The 27,922-nt window shown below is 41.1% G+C and overlaps 1 protein-coding gene and 1 long non-coding RNA gene across 2 annotated transcripts; both read right to left on the bottom strand.

The window, feature by feature from the left end:
• Positions 1–607: 607 nt before the first annotated feature.
• On the bottom strand, positions 608–27,811 carry LOC140848773 (uncharacterized). Its single transcript, XR_012129890.1, has 3 exons — positions 27,322–27,811; positions 21,546–21,661; positions 608–679 (listed from the first exon to the last, which is right to left on the bottom strand). It is a non-coding gene; the product is annotated as an uncharacterized lncRNA (long non-coding RNA).
• On the bottom strand, positions 18,427–19,706 carry LOC108389184 (lamin tail domain-containing protein 1-like; the record flags this gene model as incomplete). The annotated part of the gene is made up of 1 exon (XM_017647739.3): positions 18,427–19,706. A coding segment is annotated over one exon (861 nt), but the record flags the coding sequence as incomplete, so codon positions are not given.
• Positions 27,812–27,922: the final 111 nt, after the last annotated feature.

Raw genomic sequence — 27,922 nt, forward strand, 5'->3', positions numbered from 1 at the left:
GGTGATCCCCATGGGATTGAGACAGTGGAAAGAGAAGCTGACAGAAGATCTTCCTGGGAGCCAAAGCAGGCTCAACCAAATGGAAACTGGAAGAAGAACACATTGGGCAGTAAATAAAAACTATTTGAGACTCGTCCAGAGGTTGGAATTTGGTGTGATTTACTGTGTGCCTAACACGTGGAGATGTTGTCTCTCTGGTGGCAGCAAGCGTAGTGCATCGGTCTGCGATCTGCAAGCACCTTATGCACTCACAGGAGTATTCTAGCCTCGGCCTACCTCAGAGTCATTTTGGTGTGGCCATCCCATGCCCGCCTTTGGCCAGAGTGGCTGCCCAAAGGAACAGCAGAGTAACAGTTAGTTACGACCACTACTTCTGAGACACGGTCCCAAATATGTTGGGAAGGCAGGAACTTGGCTCGGTGTGGCAAATGACTCAGAGAGGCATGGGCAAACAAAATCAAGAAAGCATAGTAAGGAGCAATACACTCGTTATGGAGAGCCTGAACATATGGGATCTCTGCCCACTTACTCAGCTGCTTGCAGAAAATGTCAAGCTGCATGAGGGTGTTAGGATTCAGAGTTCCATCAAGTGGGTCCTTCTACTGTCCCCTCGTTGGCATTGGGGTCAAGCTGTGGTGCCAAGTATCAGTCTTTTCCTTCTCAGTGTCTCCGGACCTGTCTGGGAGCAATGAGAAAGTAAATAGCCCAAAGGTATGGTAGGTTGAACAGATTCCTGGGTGCCCCCAAGGGAACAAAGAAATGTGTTACAGAGCCTGGCATCTAGCATCCCTGGGTGCATCCCAGAAGTCTCAGTGTCGCAAGACCTGGAAAACTATTCCTGCCTTTGGACATCTCTGATTACAGGACAGAGGCCCAGAGCCCTGTGGCAGCTCCCTAGTTAAGGCCTTAGGGGGATTCCTGTGATGTGTGGTGATCCCAAAGGGATGGAGACAGTGGAAAGAGAGGCTGGCAGAAGATCTCCCTGGGAGCCAAATGGAGGCTCAACCAAACTTAAGGTGTAAGAAAGAACATGTAGGGCAGCCAGAAAACCTATTTGGTACGTGGCTAGTGGCTGGACTTGGGTGTGATTTACTGTGTGTGTCACACGTGCAGATGTTGTCTTGCGGGTTGGGGGAAGACTAGTGCGTCTCTCCCTGATGTGCAACCTCCTTATGCTCTCACAGGTGTATTCTAGTGGTGGCCTGCCCTAGAGGCATTTTAGTGTGGCCTTCCCATGTCGGTCTTTCACCTGGGTGGCTTCCCAAAGGTACAAGAAAGTATCAATAACTTACCAGCACTCTATCTGAGTCACGGACTCAAAATATGTTGGGAAGGCAGGAACTTGGCTCAGTGTGGCAAAGGACTCAGTGCGGCATGTGAAACCATAGGCAATATAGCAACGAAGTCTGAGTTCACTCTATAGATATTAACTGGGCAGGTCTTACTGTGAAGCTTCACTTTGTGATGCTTTTGCAGGGCACAGAAGTCCTTGACTGATAGATCTTAGTCCTGCAGACTTTCTCTGATTCGTGAAATGGGTGTGTGGACCGTGTTTGCCTATGCTTCTCATGGTTCTTTTCTGGGGAGACCCTGGACCTTTCCTAGTCCCTTTTGAACCCACGGCTTCATCTGATTAGCTCTCTAAATCATTTCTGGCTCTCTGACTTTATCTGACTAACCGCCTGAGTCATTTTGGGGAGAGCACCTCTCTCCTTTTCGTCACTCTCACCTTTGTATTTCTGCCTAACAGAAACACCTCAGAATTTTTAAGAACCTCACCATTAAATGTCACATAAGGAATCAGATCCTTCATTTCTTCTCTGACCTCAACCCTCATTTGCTAGAATGTTGTCCAAGTTCTGGACATCAATCACTACTTAGAAAAGGCGAGAAATAAATTGGAGAAATACAGAACAGTCTTCAAGGGCTGAAATACATCATCCATGTTTGTATATACCATTGCCCACATATACCCAGAACCAATAAGAGAAACAGAAAAAAGTCCTGTGTCTTTAATTTTGGTTTACGGAATTGAAAGGAGGCTACAAAAATCGAAAGTATACTGTGGATTAAAAATTAACTGCTGGGTTATTGCAAAACCCATAGCAAATTAAGCTACTTATAGGGATTTGGTTTTATTTTCTCTTCCTCCCACTCCACTTGAAAATTCTATTCTTTTTTAATATAGACCAGTTTTAAAATGCATTCTTTTTTTTGTAGATAATTATTTTTTATTGAAGGGTAGTTGACATACAGTATTACATTAGTTTCAGGTGTACAACACAATGATTCAACATTTATATACATGATAATTCTAGCTACCAGCTATCACCATACAAAGTTGTTACAATATTTTGACTATATTCCTTATGCTATACATTACATCCAGGTTACTTATTTATTTTACAATTGGAAGTCTGTACTTTTTTTTTTTGAAAGGGCATCTCTCATATTTATTGATCAAATGGTTGTTAACAACAATAAAATTCTCTATAGGGGAGTCAATGCTCAATGAACAGTCATTAATCCACCCCAAGCCTAATTTTCGTCAGTCTCCAATCTTCTGAAGCATAACGAACAAGTTCTTACATGGTGAACAAATTCTTACATAGTGAATAAATTATATGGTGAACAGTACAAGGGCAGTCATCACAGAAACTTTCGGTTTTGATCACACATTATGAATTATAAACAATCAGTTCAAATATGAATATTTGTTTGATTTTTATACTTGATTTATATGTGGATACCACATTTTTCTCTTTATTATTATTTTTAATAAAATGCTGAAGTGGTAGGTAGATGCAAGATAAAGGTAGAAAACATAGTTTAGTGCTGTAAGAGGGCAAATGTAAATGATCAGGTGTGTGCTTGTAGACTATGTGTTAATCCAAGCTAGACAAGGGTAATAAAACATCCACGGATGCAGAAGATTTCTCTCAGAACTGGGGGGATGAGGTTCTAAGCCTCACCTCTGTTGATCCCCAATTTCTCACCTGATGGCCCCCCTGAGACTGTGCCTGTCTTAGGCTGTTCCTCTCTTGAGGAATCTTACCCATCTCTGGCTAACCAGTCATCTTTTACATCCCATACAGGGAAATGTAAAATTGGTAAGTGAGAGAGAAGCCATATTGTTTGAAAAGGTTAGCTTTTTACATCTTTGCATATTTATGCCCTGTGGCTTCTATGCCAGCATTTGTCTTGAGGTATCTTTACCACTTGGAGGAATTATGATACTCGGTAAATTCGGTATGAGGCACGAATTCTATTTAAGGGCTGTAATTAGGAAGGAAGAAGAAAAGCTATAGAAGTAGCAGACGGACGAAAACATGGGAAGATTATTTCTTTGACATATCTTCTTGTAGAGTACCTTCAGCATGTATAGGTTTTAAACTACTAATTAAATTGCACACACACATTAACATAATAGGAGTACAGTTACATAACCAAAGCAGACCTATAATTACCAGCCATCTCCAGTGAAACCAAGAAAACCAGTTAGACACCCTAGGCATTTGTGAAAACTTATCTATGATATGGTGGATATTGTCCAAGTGAACTTGAATGGTCTGAGAGAAATCAGCAAATTAAAACAACCCATTCCTGGGGACTGTTCACATCCCATATGTTCTTTTAACAGTAGATAGTCTGTAGTTGTAAGATTTTGGAGCATTACAACTTGCACTTCTCCTAATTCTTGGTTGAGATCCAACAGTATAGATCCAGTCAAATTTGTTGTTTTACTGTATAAACAGGCCAGCTTAGATAACTCCTTCTTCATTCCCATGGCAAGTTCAGGAACCGGTGGGATGAATGCAGCTACAGCTGTAGCAGCACCTGGATCTTTGTTGAGGTTTTTTGATGATCATCTTCTGATATGAGTATTCCAGAGAGTGCTGATGTTGGAAGTTCTTCTTCATATCGTATCTTAGTTCATTTTCTGGGTAGCCAACTTAGGCTTTGATCCTCTGTATAAACACAAACAGACCCTTTGCCTACACTTTGATATGCCCTTTATACCATTGTGTAGAACTCATTGGAGGTCACCACACAGGAACTGCTTTTTCTTTTTCTTAAGAGAAAGGAATATTATCAGAAAAATGTACCTCCATAGCCGATCATCTGACACCCTTTAAGTGATCAAAATTAAGGATATTTAAAGCATGCATTAATCATTGATTTACAGTTAGTTTTATCCTATCAGGGAGTAATTCCCCTTTTCTTTCTTTCTTTTTATCATTAATCAACACTTACGTGATGAATATTATGTTTACTAGGCTCTCCCCTAATACCAGGTACCCCCTATAAACCCCTTTACAGTCACTGTCCATCAGCATAGCAAAATGTTGTAGAATCACTACTTGTCTTCTCTGTGTTGTACAGCCCTCCCCTTTCTCCCACCCCCCATGCATGCTAATCTTAATACTCCCCTTTTTCTCCCCCACCCCACTTATCCCTCCCTATCCACCCATCCTCCCCAGTCCCTTTCCCTTTGGTACCTGTTAGTCCATTCTTGGGTTCTGTGATTCTGCTGCTGTTTTGTTCCTTCAGTTTTTCCTTTGTTCTTATACTCCACAGATGAGTGAAATCATTTGGTATTTATCTTTCTCCACTTGGCTTATTTCACTGAGCATAATACCCTCCAGCTCCATCCATGTTGCTGCAACTGGTAGGATTTGCCCTCTTCTTATGGCTGAGTAGTATTCCATTGTGTATATGTACCACATCTTCTTTATCCATTCATCTATCAATGGACATTTAGGTTGCTTCCAATTCTTGGCTATTGTAAATAGTGCTGCGATAAACATAGGGGTGCATCTGTCTTTCTCAAATTTGATTGCTGCGTTCTTAGGGTAAATTCCTAGGAGTGGAATTCCTGGGTCAAATGGTAAGTCTGTTTTGAGCATTTTGATGAACCTCCATACTGCTTTCCACAATGGTTGAACTAATTTACATTCCCACCAGCAGTGTAGGAGGGTTCCCTTTCTCCACAGCCTCGCCAACATTTGTTGTTGTTTGTCTTTTGGATGGCAGCCATCCTTACTGGTGTGAGGTGATACCTCATTGTAGTTTTAATTTGCATTTCTCTGATAATTAGCGATGTGGAGCATCTTTTCATGTGTCTGTTGGCCATCTGTATTTCTTTTTTGGAGAACTGTCTGTTGAGTTCCTCTGCCCATTTTTTAATTGGGTTATTTGTTTTTTGTTTGTTGAGGCATGTGAGGTCTTTATATATTCTGGACGTCAAGCCTTTATCGGATCTGTCATTTTCAAATATATTCTCCCATACTGTAGGGTTCCTTTTTTTTCTGTTGATGGTGTCTTTTGCTGTACAGAAGCTTTTCAGCTTAATATAGTCCCACTTGTTCATTTTTGCTGTTGTTTTCCTTGCCCGGGGAGATATGTTCAAGAAGAGGTCACTCATGTTTAGTTCTAAGAGGTTTTTGCCTATGTTTTTTTCCAAGAGTTTAATGGTTTCATGACTTATATTCAGGTCTTTGATCCATTTTGAGTTTACCTTTGTATATGGGGTTAGACAATGGTCCAGTTTCATTCTCCTACATGTAGCTGTCCAGTTTTGCCAACACCATCTGTTGAAGAGACTGTATTTTGCCATTGTATGTCCATGGCTCCTTTATCAAATATTAATTGACCATATATGTCTGGGTTAATGTCTGGATTCTCTAGTCTGTTCCATTGGTCTGTGGCTCTGTTCTTGTGCCAGTACCAAATTGTCTTGATTATTGTGGCTTTGTTGTAGAGCTTGAAGTTGGGGAGTGAGATTCCCCCATACTTTATTCTTCTTTCTCAGGATTGCTTTGGCTATTCAAGGTCTTTGGTGTTTCCATATGAATTTTTGAATTATTTGTTCCAGTTCATTGAAGAATGTTGCTGGTAATTTGATAGGGATTGCATCAAATCTGTATATTGCTTTGGGCAGGATGGCCATTTTGACGATATTAATTCTTCCTAGCCACGAGCATGGGATGAGTTTCCATTTGTTAGTGTCCCATTTAATTTCTCTTAAGAGTGACTTGTAGTTTTCAGAGTATAGGTCTTTCACTTCTTTGGTTAGGTTTATTCCTAGGTATTTTATTCTTTTTGATGCAATTGTGAATGGAATTGTTTTCCCGATTTCTCTTTCTATTGGTTCATTGTTAGTGTATAGGAAAGCTACAGATTTCTGTGTGTTAATTTTGTATCCTGCAACTTTGCTGTATTCCGATATCAGTTCTAGTAGTTTTGGGGTGGAGTCTTTAGGGTTTTTTATGTACAATATCATGTCATCTGCAAATAGTGACAGTTTAACTTCTTCTTTACCAATCTGAATTCCTTGTATTTTTTTGTTTTGTCTGCTTGCCATGGCTAGGACCTCCAGTACTATGCTAAATAACAGTGGGGAGAGTGGGCATCCCTGTCTAGTTCCTGATCTCAGAGGAAAAGCTTTCAGCTTCTTGCTGTTCAATATAATGTTGGCTGTGTGTTTATCATAAATGGCCTTTATTATGTTGAGGTACTTGCCCTCTATTCCCATTTTGCTGAGAGTTTTTATCATTAGTGGATGTTGAACTTTGTCAAATGCTTTTTCAGCATCTATGGAGATGATCATGTGTTTTTTGTCTTTCTTTTTGTTGATGTGGTGGATGATGTTGATGGACTTTCGAATGTTGTACCATCCTTGCATCCCTGGGATGAATCCCACTTGGTCATGGTGTACGATCCTTTTGATGTATTTTTGAATTCTGTTTGCAAATATTTTGTTGAGTATTTTTGCATCTACGTTCATCAGGGATATTGGTCTGTAGTTTTCTTTTTCGGTGGGGTCTTTGCCTGGTTTTGGTATTAGGGTGATGTTGGCTTCATAGAATGAGTTTGGGAGTATCCCCTCCTCTTCTATTTTTTGGAAAACTTTAAGGATAATGGGTATTATGTCTTCCCTGTATGTCTGATAAAATTCCAAGGTGAATCCATCTGGCCTGGGGGTTTTGTTCTTTGGTAGTTTTTTCATTACCGCTTCAATTTCGTTGCTGGTAATTGGTCTATTTAGATTTTGTTTCTTTCTGGGTCAGTCTTGGAAGGTTGTATTTTTCTAGGAAGTTGTCCATTTCTCCTAGGTTTCCCAGCTTGTTAGCATATAGGTTTTCATAGTAATCTCTAATAATTCTTTGTATTTCTGTGGGGTCTATCGTGATTTTTCCTTTCTCATTTCTGATTCTGTTGATTTGTGTTGACTCTCTTTTCCTCTTAATAAGTCTGGCTAGAGGCTTATCTATTTTGCTTATTTTCTTGAAGAACCAGCTCTTGGTTTCATTGATTTTTGCTATTGTTTTATTGTTCTCAATTTTATTTATTTCTTCTCTGATCTTTATTATGTCCCTCCTTCTGCTGACCTTAGGCCTCATTTGTTCTTCTTTTTCCAATTTCAATAATTGTGACATTAGACCATTCATTTGGGATTGTTCTTCCTTTTTTAAATATACCTGGATTGCTATATACTTTCCTTTTAAGACTGCTTTTGCTGTGTCTCACAGTAGTTGAGGCTTTGTGTTGTTGTTGTTGTTTGTTTCCATATATTGCTGGATCTCCATTTTGATTTGGTCATTGATCCATTGATTATTTAGGAGTGTGTTGTTAAGCCTCCATGTTTTTGTGAGCCTTTTGACTTTCTTTGTACAGTTTATTTCTAGTTTTATGCCTTTGTGGTCTGAAAAGTTGGTTGGTAGGATTTCAATCTTTTGGAATTTACTGAGGCTCTTTTTGTGGCCTAGTATGTGGTCTATTCTGGAGAATGTTCCATATGCACTTGAGAAGAATGTGTATCCTGTTGCTTTTGGATGTAAAATTCTGTAAATGTCTATTAGGTCCATCTGTTCTAGTGTGTTGTTCAGTGCCTCTGTGTCCTTACTTATTTTCTGTCTGGTGGATCTGTCCTTTGGAGTGAGTGGTGTGTTGAAGTCTCCTAGAATGAATGTATTGCATTCTATTTCCTCCTTTAGTTCTGTTAGTATTTGTTTCAGATATGTTGGTGTTCCTGTATTGGGTGCATATATATTTATAATGGTTATATCCTCTTGTTGGACTGAGCCCTTTATCATTATGTAATGTCCTTTATCTTCTGTTACTTTCTTTATTTTGATGTCTGTTTTGTCTGATATCAGAATTGCAACACCTGCTTTCTTCTCTCTGTTGTTTGCATGAAATATCTTTTTTCATCCCTTGACTTTAAGTCTGTGCTTGTCTTTGGGCTTGAGGTGAGTCTCTTGTAAGCAGCATATGGATGGATCTTGCTTTTTTATCCATTCTATTACTCTGTGTCTTTTGATTGGTGCATTCAGTCCATTTGCATTTAGGGTGATTATTGAAAGGTATGTACTTATTGCCATTGCAGGCTTTAAGTTTGTGGTTACCAAAGGTTCAGGGTTAGCTTCTTTACTATCTTACTGTCTAACTTAACTCACTTATTGAGCTATTATAAACACAGTCTGATGATTCTTTATTTCTCTCCCTTCTTATTCCTCCTCCTCCCTTCTTCATATGTTGGGTGTTTTGTTCTGTGCTCTTTTTAGGAGTGCTCCCATCTAGAGCAGTCCCTGTAGGATGCCCTGTAGAGGTGGTTTGTGGGAGGCAAATTCCCTCAACTTTTGCTTGTCTGGGAATTGTTTAATCCCTCCTTCATATTTAAATGATAATCATGCTGGATATAGTAGTCTTGGTTCGAGGCCCTTCTGTTTCATTGCATTAAGTATATCATGCCATTGTCTTCTGGCCTGTAGGGTTTCTGTTGAGAAGTCTGATGATAGCCTGATTGGTTTTCCTTTGTAGGTAACCTTTTTTTTCTCTCTGGCTGCCTTTAATACTTTGTCCTTGTCTTTGATCTTTGACATTTTAATTATTATGTGTCTTGGTGTTGCCCTCCTTGGATCCCTTGTCATGGGAGTTCTGTGTACCTCTGTGGTCTGAGAGGCCATTTCTTCCCCTAGTTTGGGGAAATTTTCAGCAATTATTTCTTCAAAGACACTTTCTATCCCTTTCTCTCTGTCTTCTTCTTCTGGTACCCCTATAATGCGGATATTGTTCTGTTTTGATTGGTCACTCAGCTCTCTTAGAATTCTTTCATTCCTGGAGATCCTTTTATCTCTCTCTGCATCAGCTTCTCTGCATTCCTGTTCTCTGTTTTCTAGTCCATTAATGTCTCTTGCATTGCGTCCCTTCTGTTCTGAAGTCCTTCCAGAGCTTGTTTTATTTCTGTATTGTCCTTCCATAGTTCTTGCATATTTCTCTGCACGTCCATAAGCATGGTTATGACTTTTGTTTTGAATTCTTTTTCAGGAAGACTGGTTAAATATATCTCCCCAGGTTCCTTCCCAGGGGAAGATGTAGCAGATGCCGAAGCTGTCTGGGTTAGTCTTGTCTGGATCATATTTTTTTGCCTTTTCATGTTGATAGGTGCTATTGACTGTCAGCTGGGGGGGAGCAAACTTTTCACTTGCTACTGGCCTTTCTTTACTGGGACAACTGTGACCCCCTAGTGGCTTGTGTTGGGCAATTGCATGTAGACTGGGTCTTTGTGTCTTGCCTGGCCAGTATGGAGGAAGCTCCCTTTCTGAGGGCGTGGCCTGCCTTAGGCTGCTTCTCTGCTTTCGCAGCGCCCGGAGGGTTAATGGACGGGGGGCTGTTTGGCTGTTTACCTCTGTGAGGGGCCTCAGAGCTGTTGCCCAGGGGGTTAGTGCACCCAGTTTTCCCTGCAATTTCCAGCCACTGGGCTGTGACCTGTGTTGTTTCTGTCCAGCTGTTACATCCCTGTCCCTTTAAGACTTTCAAAAAGCACTCGTTTTTCTTTGTCAAAGGGGCATCAGCTTCGGAACCCGCTCAGAGGTCTTGCTGTCCTGTTTCCCTAGTTTCCAGCCCTCCACGCATGCACTGTATCTGTGCTCTGGTGCGGGTGGCTGGGGCTGGGTGTTTAGCAGTCCTGGGCTCCCTCTCCCTCCCTGCTCTGACACCTCTCCTCCTGCTGGGAGCTGGGGGGAGGCATGCTCAGGTCCCGCCGGGCCGGGGGTTGTATCTTACCCCTTTCACCAGGTGCTGGGCTCTTGCACGTGTGGATGTAGTCTGGCTGTTGTCCTGTGTCTTCTGGTCTCTCTTTTAGGATTAGTTGTATTTGTTGTATTTTCAAAAATATATATGTTTTTGGGAGGAGATTCCCACTGTCCTACTCATGCCACCATGTTGGCTCCCTAAAATGTATTCTTATTAAAACAATTTTCCTATAGTTTGCTTTTCTAATCACTATGCATCCCAACAACTTAATTCATATCTCAATACAGTCAAAAGTACTTTTTTCTCATTCATTGTGAAAATAATGTAACAACATCAAAGATCAATATAAACAAGGAAAAATGTAATTCCACCCCCCACCACAACAACTGTGTATGAATATGAATATATAGCTTTTCATATTCCATTTCTGGCTTTTGACAATAAAGCTGTACTTTCAGAATGTGGAAATCTAATAATATATATACAATTCTGTACTCTGCTTTTCTACCCTAACACCATAACTTCATAAACATGTTTCCAAGTTGCCACATAATCTTTACACTTAGCATTTCAACACATGATATCGCATTACACTGACATGCCATGGTTTATGTAGCAATTCCCATAGTGTTAGATATTTAGGATGTTTCAAATTTTTCTGAAGGTCTTTATGCAGAGATTTATTTCTTTTATTCAATTAAATTATTTCCACAAGAGAAATTCCTAGGAGTGGGATTAGTGGGAAAAGGAATAGTTCTTTGGCTCTTGATATCTATTACTACAATGGATAGCTCTTTTGGAGAAAATGTCAGAGAATATTAGGAATTTATATAGAAGCAGAGATTCACACTATTTAGGCAAGTTCAGCTACATTCACAAAAATTGAATGTATATGACAGAATTTAAACATTATGAAGGTAAATATTTTCATCTACCAATTGCAAAGTACTTAGATGATATTTATAATGTTTTCATCAAAGCTTGCAATCACCCTTGAGCACTCAAGGAGAGCATTCATTAAATCATTTAGACCACCTGTTCTATCACCTGTAAGGCAAAGGAAATGATCTGCAGAATCAGATAAGGTGATGTTACTGAGGTTTATAAAATTTATGATACAGTGCAGATGGAAAAAAGATGGCAGCGTGAGTACTGTGGTGGAATACTCCTCCCAAAACTACATACATTTTGAAAATACAGCAAATACAACTCTTCCTAAAAGAGCGAGCAGAAGTAACAGTACTCCAGCCAGTCTACATCTGGGAAAAGTCAACATCTCACAGAAAGGGGTAGAGTAAAAAGCCATGACCCAGTGGGGCGTGAGCACTACCCCCACCTTGGCTCACCAGTGGGAGGAAAAGAATCAAAGTGGGGAGTATGCTGGGGGAAATGGAAGCACAGAACTGCTAAATACCAAGCCCTAGAAATCTACTCTGGAAGCACAAACCCACACTGCATGGTGCTCTGGAGATTACAGGGGCTGAAAAGCAAAGTCTGAGAGTAAAACTGAGAACACGTTCCCACAACTTGCTGCCCTGGGACAAAAGAAAAGCAGGCACTTTAAAAGTCTTAAAGGGGCAAAGGTTTAGAAGAAGGAACAGGTGGACAAAATCGTCCTAGCACACTCAGCTCAGCAGGCTGGGAACTTTCATGAGCTTCAGGTGCCCTATCCCCCTGGTTGGCAATGCAGCCCCAAAGCCCCTCACCATGATAAGCAGCCTGATGCTCCTTCCTCCATGCCAGCACCTGCATGCAAACCGGCTCTCCCTGCCATTGCTGCAGACAAGCTGGAGGGCAGCTCCGCCTAAAGCAACTACACAGTTTAGCACAGAGGCTTTTCCCTGACCACGGCTAACTGGCTGCATCCTGTGCTCAGCTGACCGGAACAGACAGCGAAGACAGGTGCTGAGACTGGGATGCACAAAAGGGCCTTGTTCTCACAGCGGAACCTGCACTGCTTGCCTGAAAACCCCACCATCACCCTAGGCCATCCTGAGGGCTGCCCTGCCCACGATACTTTAGGCAATTAATCTAAAGGCCACTCCCTGCATGTGGTTAACCGGCACAGACACAGGAGAGAGGCATGGTGACCGGCAAGCAGGAAGGGACTTTGTCCTTCCAGTTGACACACACACAATTCACTGATGACCAATCTCACTGGTCCAGCACTATGAAAAGGCAGAAGAACCTTGTTTAATCCAAAATCCCTCAAGCACCAGAAAGAGGGCTCAGTGAGACTGAAATCACCAATCTTCCTGAAAAAGAATTCAAAATAAAAGTCATAAGCAGTTAATGGAGCTATAGAAAAATATTCAAGAGCTAAGGACGAATTCAGTAGAGAGAGAACTGAAATGGAACAAACAATGGAGAGATTTAAAAGCAGATTAGGTGAGGTGGAGGAGACAGTTAATGGAATAGAAATCAGAGAATAGGAATACAGAGAGGCTGGGGCAGAGAGAGAAACAAGGATCTCTAGAAATGAAATAATATTAAGAGAACTGTGTGACCAACAGAACAATATTCTCATTATAGGGGTATCAGAGGAAGAAGAGAGAGAAAAAGGGATAGAAAGCATCTTTGAAGAAATAATTGCTGAAAAATTCTCCAATCTGGGGAAGGAAATAGTCTCTCAGACCATGGAAGTCCACAGATCTCCCAACACAAGGGACCCAATGAGGACAACACCAAAACATATAATTAAAATGGCAAAAATCAAAGACAAGGACAGAGTATTTAAAGCAACCTGAGAGAGAAAAAAGATAATGTACGAAGGAAAACCCATCAGGCTATCAAAAAACTTCTCAACAGAAACATTATACAGGCCAAAGGGGAGTGAAGTGATATATTTAATGCAATGAAGAAGAAGGGCCTCGAAACGAGAATACTCTACCTGGCAAGATTATCATTTAAATTTGAAAGAGGGATTAAACAATTTGCAGATAAGCAAAAGCTGAATTTACCTCCCAAAACCACCTCTACAGTGTACTTTGGAGGGACTGCTATAGATGGAAGTGTTCCTAAGGCTAAATAGCTGTCACCAGGGGAAATAAAACCACAGCAAAGAAAGTAGAACAATTAATTACTAAGCAGATGCAAAATCAAATCAACTACCCACAAAGTCAATCAAGGGATAGACAAAGAGTACAGAACTAATATATAAAGAATGGAGGAGGAAAAAAAACCCTTTAGATTGTGCTTGTAATATATACTAAATGAGTTAAATTAGACTGTTAGATAGTAAGGGAATTACCCTTGAACCTTTGGTAACCATGAATATAAAGCCTGCAATGGCAATAAGTATATACCTATCAATAATCACCTTAAATGTAAATGGTCTCAATGCACCAATCAAAAGATATAGAGTCACTGAATGGATAAGAAAACAAGACCCATCTTTATGCTGCCTACGAGAGACTCACTTCAAACCCAAAGACATACACAGACTAAAAGTAAAGAGATGGAAAAAGATATTTCATGCAACTAATAGGGAGAAAAATGCAGGAGTAGCAGTATTTGTATTGGACTGAATATACTTCAAAACAAAGAAAGTAACAAGAGACAAGGACATTACAGAATGATAAAGGGGTCAGTCCAACAAGAGGATATAACTATTATAAATATCTATGTACCCAACACAGGATTGCCTACATATGTGAAACAAAATAAATATTAACAGAATTAAAGGGGGAAACAGAATGCAATGTATTCATTTCAGGAGACTTCAACACACCACTCACTGCAAAAGACAGATCAACCAGACAGAAAATAAGGAGACAGAGACACTGAACAATGTATTAGAACAGATGGACCTAACAGACATCTACAGAACACTCCATCCAAAACAACAGGATACACATTCTTTTCAAGTGTACATGGAACATTTTCAAGAATAGATCTTATAGTAGGCCACAAAAAGAGCCTCAGTAAATTCAAAAAGATTGAAATTGTACCAACCAGCTTCTCAGATTACAAAAGTATGAAACTATAAATAAGTTACACAAAGAAAATGAAAAAATCCACAAACACATGGAGGCTTAAGAACCTGCTCCTAAATAATCTATGGATCTATGACCACATAAAAACAGAGATCAAACAATATATGGAGATAAATGACAATAATAATTCAACACCAAAAGATCTGTGGGATGCAGCAAAGGCTGTGCTAAGAGGGAAGTATATTGCAATACAGGCTTACCTCAGGAAAGAAGAACAATACCAAATGAACAGTGTAAACTCACAATTAATGAAACTAGAAAAAGAAGAACAAATGAGGCCAAAAGTAAGTAGAAGGAGGGACATAATAAAGATTAGAGCAGAAATAAATAAAATCAAGAAGAATAAACAATAGAATCAATGAAAGCAGGAGTTGGTCCTTTGAGAAAATAAACAAAATAGATAAACCCCTAGCCAGACTTATCAAGAAAAAAAGAGAGTCTACATACACAAACAGAATCAGAAATGAGAAAGGAAAAATCACTATTGACACAAGAAATACAAAGAATTATTAGAGAATACTATGAAAAATTATATGCTAACAAACTGGATAACCTAGAAGTGGACAACTTTCTAGAAAAATACAACCTTCCAAAGCTGACACAGGCAGAAACAGAAAATCTAAATAGACCAATTACGACCAACGAAATTGAACTGGTAATCAAAAAACTACATAAGACCCATCTGACAGCTAGAAAGAAAATAGGAACTTCAGTCCTACAACCACAAGCAACTGAATTCTACCAACAAACTGAATGACCTAGGAAGAGGATCCTGAAGAAACATGATCCAGCTAAGAACTATGGAACAGTTTACACCTTGATAGCAGGCTTGTAAAACCCCCAGCAGAAGATCATGCTAAGCCTTGTGTGGATTCCAGACCCATAGGTACTATAGGACAATAAGTGTAACTACCACTAAATTTGTGATTTTTACCACACCAATAGAAAACTGACGCAAGCAGAAAAAACACAAATTTTAACTTGCATAATCCACTCACCCACTGCTTTCATATACTACATATTGTTTTATGATTTGCAAATTTTGTATTCATTAATATGTGATGAATATTTTTATGTGTCATTAAATATTCTACAATAAAATTTTCTAGAGGCTACATAGGATCCCCCCCCTCAAAAAAACTACATAAGAACAAAACTCCTGGATGACATGGTTTCACTGCTGAATTTTATCAAACATTCAGTGAAGACCTAATACCCATCCTCTTTAAAGTTTTCCAAAAAGTAGAAGAGGAGGGAATACTCCAAAACTCATTCTATGAGGCCAGCATCACTCTAATACAAAAACCAGGCAGACACCACAAAAAAAGAAAATTACAGACCAATAAACCTGATGAATACAGATGCAAAAATACTCAACAATATATTAGCAAACTGAATTAAAAAATACATCAAGAGAATCATACACCATGATTAAGTGGGATTCATCTCAGGGATGCAAGGATGGTACAACATTCGAAAATCCATCAACATCATCTACCACATCAACAAAAAGGACAAAAAAACACATGATCATCTTCATGTAGATGCTGAAAAAGCATTCAACAAAATTCAATATCCACTCATGATAAAAACTCTCAACAAAATGGGACAAATACCATTTTGACAAACACCTAGGAATAAACCTAACCAAGGAAGTGAAAGACCTATACCCTGAAAACTACAAGATACTCTTAAAAGAAATTAAAGACACTAAGAAATAGAAATTCATCACATGCTCTTGGGTAGGAAGGATTAATATTGTCAAAATGGCCATCCTGCCTAAAGCAAAGTACAAATTCAATGCAATCCCTATCAAAATATCAATAGCATTCTTCAATGAACTGGAACAAATAGTTCTAAAATTCATATGGAACCACAAAAGAGCCCCAATAGCCAAAGCAATCCTGAGAAGGAAGAATAAAGCAGGGGGGATCTCACTTCCCAACTTCAAGCTCTACAACAAAGCCACAGTAATCAAGACAATTTGATACTGGCACAAGAACAGACCCACAGACGAGTAGAACAGAATAGAGTCCAGATATTAAACCCAAACATATATGGTCAATTAATATATGATAAAGGAGCCATGGATATACAATGGGGAAATGACAGTCTCTTCAACAGCTGGTGTTGGCAAAAACTGGACAGCTACATGCAAGAGAATGAAACTGGATCACTGTCTAACCCCATACACAAAAGTAAACTCGAAATGCATCAAAGACCTGAATGTAAGTCATGAAACCATAAAACTCAGAAAAAAACATAAGCAAAAAATCTCTTGGAGATAAACATGAGCAACTTCTTTATGAACATATCTCCCCAGGCAAGGGAAACAAAAGCAAAAATGAACAAGTGGGACTATATCAAACTAAAAAGCTTCTATATAGCAAAGAACACCATCAGTAAAACAAAAAGACATCCTACAGTATGGGAGAATATATGCATAAATGACATATCTGAAAAGGGGTTGACATCCAAAATACACAAAGAGCTCATGCACCTCAACAACCAAAAAGCAAATAAGCCAATTAAAAAATGGGCAGAGGAGCTGAACAGACACTTCTCTGAAGAAGAAATTCAGATGGCCAATAGGCACATGAAAAGATGATCCACATCGCTAATCATCAGAGAAATGCAAATTAAGACCACAATGAGATATCACCTCACACTAGTTAGGATGGTCAACATCCAAAAGACAAACAGCAACAATTGTTGGCGAGGATGTGGAGAAAGGGGATCCCTCCTACACTGCTGGTGGGAATGTAAACTAGTTCAACCATTGTGGAAAGCAGTATGGAGGTTTTTCAAAAAACTCAAAATAGAAATACCACTTGACCCAGGAATTTCACTCCTAGGAATTTACCCTAAGAATGCAGCAGTCCAGTTTGAAAGAGACATATGCACCCCTATGTTTATAGCAGCACTATTTACAATAGCCAGGAAATGGAAGCAACCTAAGTGTCCATCAGTAGATGAATGGATAAAGAAGATGTGGTACATATACACAATGAAATATTATTCAGCCATAAGAAGAAAACAGATCCTACCATTCGCAACAATATGGATGGAGCTAGAGGAACAAAGAAAAAAACTGAAGGAACAAAACAGCAGCAGACTCACAAAACCCAAGAATGGACTAACAGTTACCAAAGGGAAAGGACTGGGAGGATGGGTAGAAAGGGAGGGATAAGGGGGGAAATGGGGCATTATGATTAGCACACATAATGTAGGGGAGGCATGGGGAAGGCAGTACAACACAGAGAAGGCAAGTACTGATTCTATGGCATCTTACTACGCTGATGGACAGTGGCTGTAATGGGGTAGGTGGTGGGGACTTGATAATGGGGGGAGTCTAGTAACCATAATGTTGTTCATGTAATTGTACATTAATGATAACAACAACAACAAGAAAACATATTACCAAGGAAGTTTAGAGAGAACCTCTATTTCCACATGAGTGGAAATTGATGCAACTATTTCAATGACTTTTACAATCTGCATACATTGGTCTTAACAAAGGGACAACTTTAACAACTTGTATCTAAAAGGCAACCTCATTTGCTGCCTTGATGAGATAGATGTTTATTACAAATGATAAAAATATCTCTAGAAAAGTTGAGAAAATCATCCAAAATAAAAACCAGGAGGGGGATCTAAGTAGACAAAATAGAAAAAGGAGGGGCATCTTAAAAAACAGAGAGGCACACAGATAATGGAAGCAACCAAAGTGTCCATCAATAGATGAATGGATAAAGATGTGGAACATATACACAATGGAATATTATTTAGCCATCAAAAGAAAGGAAACCCTGCCACTTGCAACAACATGGAGGGCAATTATGCTCAGTGAAATAAGCCAGGTAGAGAAAGACAAATGTCATATGATTTCACTTATTTGTGGAATATAAAAAAATTAAAGTGGAACAAAATAGCAGTAGACTCATAGACACTGAGAAAGGACTAGTGGTTATGAAGGGGGAGGGGTTGGGGCAGATGGGTGGGGAAGGTGGGGGGATAAAGGGGCACAATAATTTGCAATCACAATATAAGTTGGTCATGGGGACGGTAGGACAGCATGGAGTGTATAGTCAGTGATTCTGTAACATCTTCCCACACTGATAGATAGTAACTGCACAAGAGGGGGTGAGGATTTAATAATATGGGTAACTGTTGAACCACTGTTTTATATTTGAAACTAACATAAGATTGTATATCAATGATATTTCAAGAAAAAGAGAGGCACAAAAACTTGATCAAAAGCCAGATGAATGGAAACAAACAGTAATAGAAATGTTGACAACACTGAAGAGAAAAGAACCTCTGAAACTCTACGGTTAAAGATGAACCATCTGTGAAGTATAGACCATAAAGACTAAGGAAAATAAACTAGCATAATATTTTAATACTGCTAATTTTTTGAAGATTCATCTTTAAAATCAGTTTATAAAGGCACATTCAACAAAGTATTAAGTACAAAAAGAAGGAATTATATGTATCAGCATTTAGCAAGAAGCCCTAAAATTGTTCACTAATGTTTTTCTTCCTAACAGTCTAGAAAACAAATGTTTTAACTTGTCCACAAATTCCATCTCCTTCTTTAAGAAATGGTTGCAGTGAAGTTCTGAGGAATTCATCTTTCTAGAAGAAACAGTTTTCTTGCCTGCTGCTGGCTTCCTCTCCTGCGTAGAAATCTGGCCTCAGCGTGTCGGGCACCTTTGTGTTCCCTAGGTTTGGATATTATTGTCCTTTAAAGGCTGAGTTGATTGCCTATTGCTTTTGTAATTCAGATGTCTTGTTTTTTTCAGTGTTTTTTCAGACCCAGGCCTGACCACCTGGGTCAGGCCTAGGTGACCAAGGCCTGGGCTGTCTACCTAAGCTGCTTCCAGCCTCACAGGGATAGTAAGGCCCAATCAGAGGACAGTAGGGATGTGCAGGGACATTGGGACTGTGGCACCAAGGGCTGTGATTAGGGAAGAGGGTTGATGGGATATCTTTTTCTCTCTGAAGAAAAACTCCACCTGGTTCCATCTGATATCTGGAGGTGTCTTCCTTAGACTGATCTTGTTTCTCTTTAGTTGGAGTTACAGCTGGTGCCCAGTGAAACCTGTGCCTTTGAGACACAGGGCTTACTACTGAGCATCTGTCAAATTCAGTGTCCGTGTCCGGTTTCTCCCATGCTTGCTTCCAGTGAGTAGGAGTATACCAGGCAATAGCTGTTGCTGTGCAGTTGGCCTGCATTCTGATATCTGGAAGGAATCGGTACAAAGAGACTCTTTGTGCATCCACATTTTGCTGGAGAATATGGCCTCCGATCTCCAGTTCTTTGTCAAGGGAAGAGTTAATGAGCTTCACAAATAAATCCTTAACATTTACTTCGGCTATTTTGATGTCTCCAAGAGCACTGTATCTAGACTGGCCCAGTTCTTCAAGAATCATAGAAAAGTGCCTCCAAGTCCTCTTGGAGTGGAATGAGTGTGCAAGAAGTTTCTTCGATTCACCAAACAAAGACAGGAAATAGTCCTCCCCGTCCCCGGTTACGGCGGTCTCAGGAGCAGGGACAAACCGCGTCTGTTTCTTTGGAGTTGTGAGGCTGTCGGAGCCTTTCAAAGAAACCAGGCTGTTTTCTGATCTGGAATGGCTCACAATAGGTTTAGGGGTCTTTGATCCAATTGTTGATAAGAGTTACTCCACTAATAATCTGAGGGCTGGACAGAGAGTAACTGATGGGCCCTTCATAGGACAATGACTGTGACAACCGCAGTGTTGTATCTGAATCTGTTGTACTTGAAAAAAAATGTCCTAAAGATCGCTGTCTTTGGGAGATGATCACGTGTGTCTTCTTTCTGTTCTTGATTCTCCACTTTATCTTCCACCTCACGGACTTGACTCTGCATGGCCGCCGAAGTTTCCCGAGTGGCTTCTCGGTCTTTCATGTTAGCTAGAAGAGATGTCTCTTTTCTCTCTTTTTGATTGCAGGCATCTTCCATTTCTTCCTGGATCCAGATCACCTCTGTAGCTCTGGCTTCTTTTCCATGCTGTTTGTATGGAATCTCCGGGACTCTTAATTTGGGGGCTCTTCTTGATGGGTGGGATGGCACTTCTGAGTCCTGGGCATTTGCCTGCCTCTCATCTCTTGAAATGCCCCGGGCTAAGGAAGATTTCGCTCTCGGGAGCGCGGGGCCCCGGGGCCCCGGTCGCCTCCCGATTCCCGGCCGCCCGCACCGCAGGCCTCGGGGTCGGTCGCGGCGAGCTGGGCCGGGGGTGGGGGGGAGGGGGCTAGAGGGGGAGCCGGAGCGGCCACGCCGCGCGCCCCGCCGCCTGCACAGCTCCCACAATGCAGCGCCGGCGTCCCGGTTCCGTTACAAGGGCTCCCCCGGCGCCGGCGAAGCGGCGGGGAGCGGGCGGGGGAGCCGGGCGGCCGCGCCTGTAACCCGAGCGCCCGACTGAGGGGGGCGCCTGCTAAAACTGTTTTTTGGATTATAGTATAGATACATATCTCACATGGTGGCACCAGATCCATTACAAGAATAAATTTAAACGACTAAGATTCCCAGTTGACAATGCTGAATTCCACCTAAGCCTTGTGCTCCTGGAAAACAGTGAAGATTAAAGGCATCCCCTCAGCCTTTTGTGTTTTACCAAATGGCTTACTGCGAATCACCCTTCCCCATATGATATAGTTAAGACTCAGAGATGCCCCTCTTGTTTACCTATGACAAAGCCAACACCTTCAAAATTCACTTTCCTTGCCTCATAAATGATTAGCTGAACTGTTTTATCCCCACTAATTAATCACAACAAAATGCTTATTAACCAAACTTTGGTTAAGCTTCGCTCCTTCCTCCAGGCCCCCAAAATATTCTCTGATCTATTGCCCTGATCAGCCCCTCTTTCATCCCACTTCCCTATATCCAGTTCTTCCTAGCCTTATTTACTCCTGTCTATAAAAGAAAGCCCCTTCTTGCCTAGCCCTTGAGATGCCTGCAGATCTTGCAGTCACAGCATTCTCCCTATTGCGATAGTCCCCTCTCCTACAATTTCATAGGCCCTTTTCTCCTTTGCTATATCCTTTTGAATGAAATCCAGATTGCTTTTTAGGTGAAAAAATACTAGCCAATGGATAAGAACATCCCCTGAATCACAGATAAGAAAGCTACAGAAACTTGGTATCTTTTATATTGCTTTTTGGTTAGACCCCCACATCATTAATTACATTATATATAGACTCATGTGTAGGTTTAAATCCTTGGGTCTCCTGAAAATTTATCTCAATCCTTACCCCCAAATATACTCTCATCATACACCACAGGTCTCTTGATACTACATGGGTTTCTGGGATGAAATTTTGATATATGTCCATTAAATGGGCTCAAAAGTCACATAAGTTGTTAAGCAAAATCCTATGACTGTATTACTCTATGAACTTGCTTATTGATTATGGATCAGAGGTAACATAAGCTAATTTTTTTTTAAAAAGGAAGGAATCTTTAGAAAACTGTTTCGAAAAAGTACCTGGCAGGACAGATGTACTTCAGTTGCCATCTTTCTATTTAGAGGTAAATTCTACCATTGAGGACTCAAAGGCCTTGATGAACAAGTGTGAGTGAACAATAGCACAAACAGATTTCCTGCCAAAAGAAGAAAACAGAAAAAATCATATACCTGTTTAGGAGACTTAAGTAATTATATTTACCTACCTGAAGTTATCTTTTCAATGTAACACCCACTTATGGAATAATACCTAACAGATACTGTCCAACCCAGATATGCATACAAACTCTAGAAAAAGTAACAAATAGATCATAAATCATAGGAGATCATCCAGTCCCTTAACTTTACTTTTTGTGGTATAATAAGAAATCCAAATTTGAATGGCATGAAAAGCACAGAAAATCCAGTTATATTTATTTATTCAAATAAACCCAGAGAAGCAGAACTAAACATGGCAGTAATTGCTAATGTTACTAAATACTGTGTACTAGACATTATGATAAACACTTTGATGTGAATTATTTCATTTATTCCTCACAATAATCCTTTAAGGAATTATCATTGCCCATTTTCACAGATGAGTAAAGACTTAAATCAGGTTGTCTAAAATTACACAGCCAGCATAGCAGAGTCAAATTTGAATGTAGGCAGCCTAACTCAAGAGCTGTTTTTTAACTCTGGACTCTAACTCACGGTCTTCAGTACCATACAACGTTGCTTCTCAAAACAACACTATTGCAAACAAAATATGCCTTCACCTGTTTTAAACAAAAGATTTCCACATTATGTAAATGTAGCAACCAACTTTAAATCCCAACCAATTTTATCAATTTCCAAAATCTTCACAATTTTTAAAATCACCTAAGTCACATTTGTTGAGATGTTCATTACATTGCTAGTTATGTTAGTTGCAATTATCAGTCTTTTTTATACTGTAAAGTTTAACTGCAAGTATTAGTATTCTGTCTATAGTGAGAAAGTAATTTAAAATCATTTACTTCTGAAATATGTTATAGTAATTACTGTTCAGTATGGTATGTCCAGCATTCCTGGAATTCAAAGCACGTTAAAAATAAAATGAAACCAGGTTAAAAATACCCATCTCAGACAACATTAGATGGCTACACAGGTTTCCCCAGTAATCTGCTCTATGCAAACTCTTTTAGATCTTCTCTAACCAGTTTAATCTTCACTTTTAAACTACTTGGCACAGCACTTACTGTCTTCACTATTCCTATTGTCTTCACTATTCAACTGGCATTACTCATTTGCCTTATATTTTTATTTAATTATCACATGCATAGCTCTTACATAAACTACAGACTAAATTTCTAAGGAATGAACTGGTATCTTATCATTCTTTGAATTATTTCTCACAGTACCAAACACAATACCATATACATATAATGAATGAAGAAAAGACAGAAGAGGGGAGGAAAAGAGGGAAGAATGAAGGATGGAAGGAAGGAGTTTTCTCCCTATTAAGCTTGCTCGTTAAGATGTCATAAGTCATCAAAGTACTTAATTAAGCAGAGTAAATATGAAGAACTGTTTCATAATTTATTGAACTGATTACCAAAAAACTGTCATGTCTTAATCTGCTGGATGAATCAGATACCCCATAACCCTCCCTAAGCTAACAGAAAAAACAGTACAAGAAAGTCTCTTCCCCCTTACGTCTGTCAACAGAATTGCTTCTCAACTCTTTCAATCCTACGACAAATACGTGAACTTGCAAGGACAAACCAAGAGAAATGAAGAGTTGTATCCCTCTTCACCAATCATCTATCCACTCATCTCTCCATCCATGAATGTGACACATATATATTGCATGCTTACATTGTGTTAGGCTTTCTTCCCAGCTTTTGGGATACAGCAGTGAATAGAAAGAAAAAAAAGTCCTGCCCATGGAGTTCTAGTTGAGGAGAGAGATGGTAGATAAAGATGTAAAATATATATATATATATATATATATATATATATATATATATATAAAATATATATAGATTATATATAAAATAAGTATAAGTATGTTATTTGTGATAAATACGAAGGGAAAAAATGCAAGCCAGGGGAGAAGAATATGGCACATGGTGTTGCGTCTACAGGGAACAGGCACAGTAGCCAAGGAAGGCCTTACTGAGGAGACCTGTGAGTACAGACCTGAAGGAATTAAAGCAAGGAGCTAATGAGTACCTTAGGAAAGAGCATTTCAGCCAGAGAAAAAAAGCAAGTGCACAGGCTCTGAAGAAAGAAGGAGCTTGAATGTTCGATGAACACCGGGAAGGCCCATGAGGCTAAAGCAGACCAAGTAAAGGGGAAAGGAAGGAGATCAGAGGAGTCAGGTGAGGGGGGCAGATCATGGAGGACCCCTAGATCTTAGTAAGAACTTTGGCTTGTACTCTGAGGAGATGGGAAGCCATTGGAGAGTTTTGAGCAGCGTGATGGTACGATCTAAAGTCCTTTCTGAAAGGATCACTGGTTGCCACAAGGAGGAATATCAGTTGGGTTTGGGTCCCTGGTAAGTCAGTTGAAAACAAGTACTTCAACAGAAGAATGAATTAACTGTGACAAATGCTGCTGTTAGGTCAAGTAAGATGAGTACTGAATAACTCCTTAGGATTTGCAACATGGAGGACACCAATGATCCTAAGAGGAGCCATATGGGTGGTATGGTAAGGAAATAATGTCCTTATTGAGGTCAGGAGAGAATGGGGAAGAGAAATTAGAGACAACTAGAAGAGATGACTCTTTCAAGGAGTTAAGCTATAAAGGGAAAGAGAAATGGTAGTAGGTGAGAGGAAAAAGGGTTATGAGGGTTTAAGATGGGAGAATATAAAGGCATGTTCCCATGTAGATAGGAATAATCTAGTCGAGGAGCAAAAATTTATCAGACAGGAGGAGAGAATTACAAGTAGGAGAAAGAATTCCCAAGTGGGAGAAAGGAGATATAAATGCTACAGGGGAGGGTCTGGCATTAGCTAAGGGTATATTCATAGTAATAGGAGACATGATAGAGTAATTGGGCATAATTATACATAGAGCGAGTAGATGTGGTTGTGGGAGCTTGTGAAAATCATCTCTGATTGCTTTAGTTTTTTTAGTGAAACAGGAGGCAAGGAAGCAAGGTAATCAATTGAGAATGAGGATCTGAGGGGAGGGTGCTGGAGGCTTGAGGAGGGAGGTATTGCTATAAAGAGTCATCTAGGGGAGTGCAAGAAGCCCCTTTTGATTAACACGATTGCTGGGCAGCATCCAGAGCCCCTTGATGTAAGTGATCATGAATTTGGAATGAAACCAGTAAGCATGGATGTGGGTTCTTCTCCTGCCATGTTCAATGCAGAAATGCTGGCACTCCAGAGGCAGAGATTTAAATCTAATCTAGGGCTATCATTTAGCCAAGAAAGTAAAATGAACTGAAAAGGTAATAAGGGAACTGGGGAAAATGCAAAGGAGTGGTTTTAATTATTGACCATGAAACAAACTGAGTAGGTGGGTGGGAACTGAGGACAAGAGAGGGTGAGGGACATTAAAAAAAAGAAAAAAAGGTAGACTGAAGATCCTGGTGGGGTTCAAAGATTGTTAGAGCATGACTGAATCTGAAAGACAGCAGTGTGATGGTTACAGAGTAGAACATACTTGGTGGATATGTGCCAAGACCCCAATGGATGCCTGAAAACGCAAATAATACTGAACCCTATATATACTGTTTTTTTCTATATACACATACCTACGATAAAGTTTAATTCACAAACTAGGCACAGGAAGACATTAACAACAAGTAATAAATGCAACAATTATAACAATATACTGCAACAAGTTATGTAAATGTGGTCTGTCTCAAAGTATTTATTATATGTGATATGAGATGATAAAATGCCTGCATGAGATAAGGTGAGGTGTTTGATGTAGGCACTGTGACGTAGTGTTAAGCTACTACTGACATATATATTGTCAGAAGGTAGATCATACGCTTCTGGACTGCAGTCAACCACAGGTAATGAAATTGAGGAAAGCAAAACTTTGGAGAAGGAGAGACTACTATACTGAGATATGGAGTTGCAGTAACTGGTAATACAAGATTGAGGCTATGAGGAAGGGAGAAAGGTGAAATTATTGTAGGAGAGAAGGGTAGGAACTGAGACATCAGGGTATTGGAAGGATCATCTGCATGAATACCAAAATCACAAGAATTATGACAGGAGTAGTGTTATAATGGCAGGAAGCCAGGAGCTGAGATTGGACTGCAAGAAGGTGTGGTGGTGGGTAGTATATTCTGATGATGTGAGATGCAAAACTGAGCATTTTGAGAAAGGGGCAAAGAGAGCTCTGGAAGCAGCTATGAAAATCAAGAAGAGCATCTGTTGGCCCTCAGGTTCCAGTGGCACTGGGAGAGAGAGAAAACAGCCACCAGTAGCCATACTCTGCCCATCACACTCCCACACACACATCCTTTCTCATTCTTATACCTTGGCTGTCACCATCTGATTCATCAAAAACTACCAAAAAGGAGTGAGGAAATCCTCTGATTAAAACCCTCTGATATACCAAAGGTAATCTTTTAAGTATCATGATTGATTCATTTCCTATGTAGATCAAGCTATTGCATTATTACTAGAGGGTTTTTCCAATCTTTGGTGGAGTATAGAGTTTTCAAAATTTTGTGACTTAACAGATCAATGTTGGGGCAGGAGGGGTGAAAGAGGATTCCTTGCTTATTGCTACATGAAATCACAGAATCCATAACAGAGCGAGAATGATTTGAGAAATCTTTCTAGTCTAATCCCTTCATTATATATTAGGAAACTGCCAGAGATTGTGATTTGCTCACACAATGTACACAAAATAGTAGCAACATTCCTGCCTCTGACTCCTACAACCAGGAGCTAAATTCCCCTCAATTCCACAGCTACTTAGTGAACCAAGTGGTGGAGCTGAGACAGGGAGACTCTGACCCCAAAAGCTCACCGTAATACTTGATCTTTTTAGCCTTAATATTTACGTTGTGCTTCCTTTCACAACTGTACTTTCTCACTTGGTGAACCATCGCCACCTGCACGGGGTGACTCGCTGCTGCCCAGTTCCCGTCGCAGAGCGCCTCCCGCGCTGGCCTTCCACACGTGCCCACCGTTCGCGGCCACGCCACCTGCACCTGCGGCAGGGGAAGCTCACGCCGACACCTACCACCCCCGTCAGCGCCTCTGCCCAGAGACCCCGTGAACGGGCGCTTCGCGCGAGAACCTGTGCTGGGGCGGCTGCAGGAGGCCCCGCGCTAACCAACCGTAGCGTCTCTGGGAAGCAAGTCCGTGGTCCTGTAAACACGTAAACTACCTGCCCCGGAAAACAAGTGCTCTTCAGGGGTCCCAGTGCAGGCGGGAGAGGCAGGGGCGCTTCCCTTTGCCCTTCTACCGCTACCACCGTTCCTGAGGGGCCGCCGGCCCGTCCCCCCTCACTGTCCGGCTCCCGCACCTCGCCGCCCTTTCGGGAACCTTCGCCCATCCCCGTGTCTTACTTTGTCCCAAGCACAGTGCTTTTTCCATCTGTTCCCTCAGGCCCCAGGGGCTCTTCCTGGCCATCTCTTCCGCAAGTCTCACCTCCCAGCCTCTGTCCCCTGAGGATCCCCCCCAAGTCGGCCCCTTCGGCCCCCGGCCTGTTCCTCCTTCCCTCACAGCCAGAGGCCCCCGCCGCGGGCCCCGCAGGCACCGGCCGCCAGGCCCTCGTCCCCTCAGCCCCTCAGAGGGTCAGCCTGACTCGGCCCCTCGCGCAGCACGAAGCCCTCGCCCCGCCCCCAGGTCACCTGACCGAGCACGCCGCTCCGCCCACCAGGCCTGGGACGGCGCCCGAGAGCGGCGCGACGCACTCCGCGACGGCTGCCACCGGTCAGGGCCGTCGGGGCAGCACAGAGCCCCGGAACCAGCTGCTGCCTCCGCGCTGCGGCCGCGCCAGCCTCACAAGAGATTGTGACGTCACCGGGCCGGGGCTCGGCGCCCGGCCACGAGCGCTGGGGGGGCTCCTCCTCGCGCTTCCCCTCCCCCCTCCCCCCGCAGCCGGGTTCCATTGCACCCTCCGTCCTGCTCGCTGCCTGCCCCTCCTGCTCTGTTCACTCTCGGGTGCGCTGTCCTGTCCGCCCTAGTCGGATCCTGTTTCAGTTCTGTCTTCTCTCCGTCCTTTGAATACCCGCCCTCCCTTCTAAAACATTCCATCCTTCTTGGTTTCTACTCCACAGTAACGGACAGCTGCTGGAAGCCGTTTGTCGGGACACTATCTTGCCCCCTTCAGAGGACTAGCGCTTACCTGGAAGAGATGTTGTTTCTGTTTTTTGGTGTGGTTTTTTTTGGAAAACCAGTTGTTCTTTTCATGCGTCCAGCAAATTAAATGATACTGGTGAAAGAGAAGAC

The sequence above is a fragment of the Manis javanica genome, chromosome 4, assembly GCF_040802235.1.
Source record: "Manis javanica isolate MJ-LG chromosome 4, MJ_LKY, whole genome shotgun sequence".
Taxonomy (NCBI): Eukaryota; Metazoa; Chordata; class Mammalia; order Pholidota; family Manidae; genus Manis; species Manis javanica.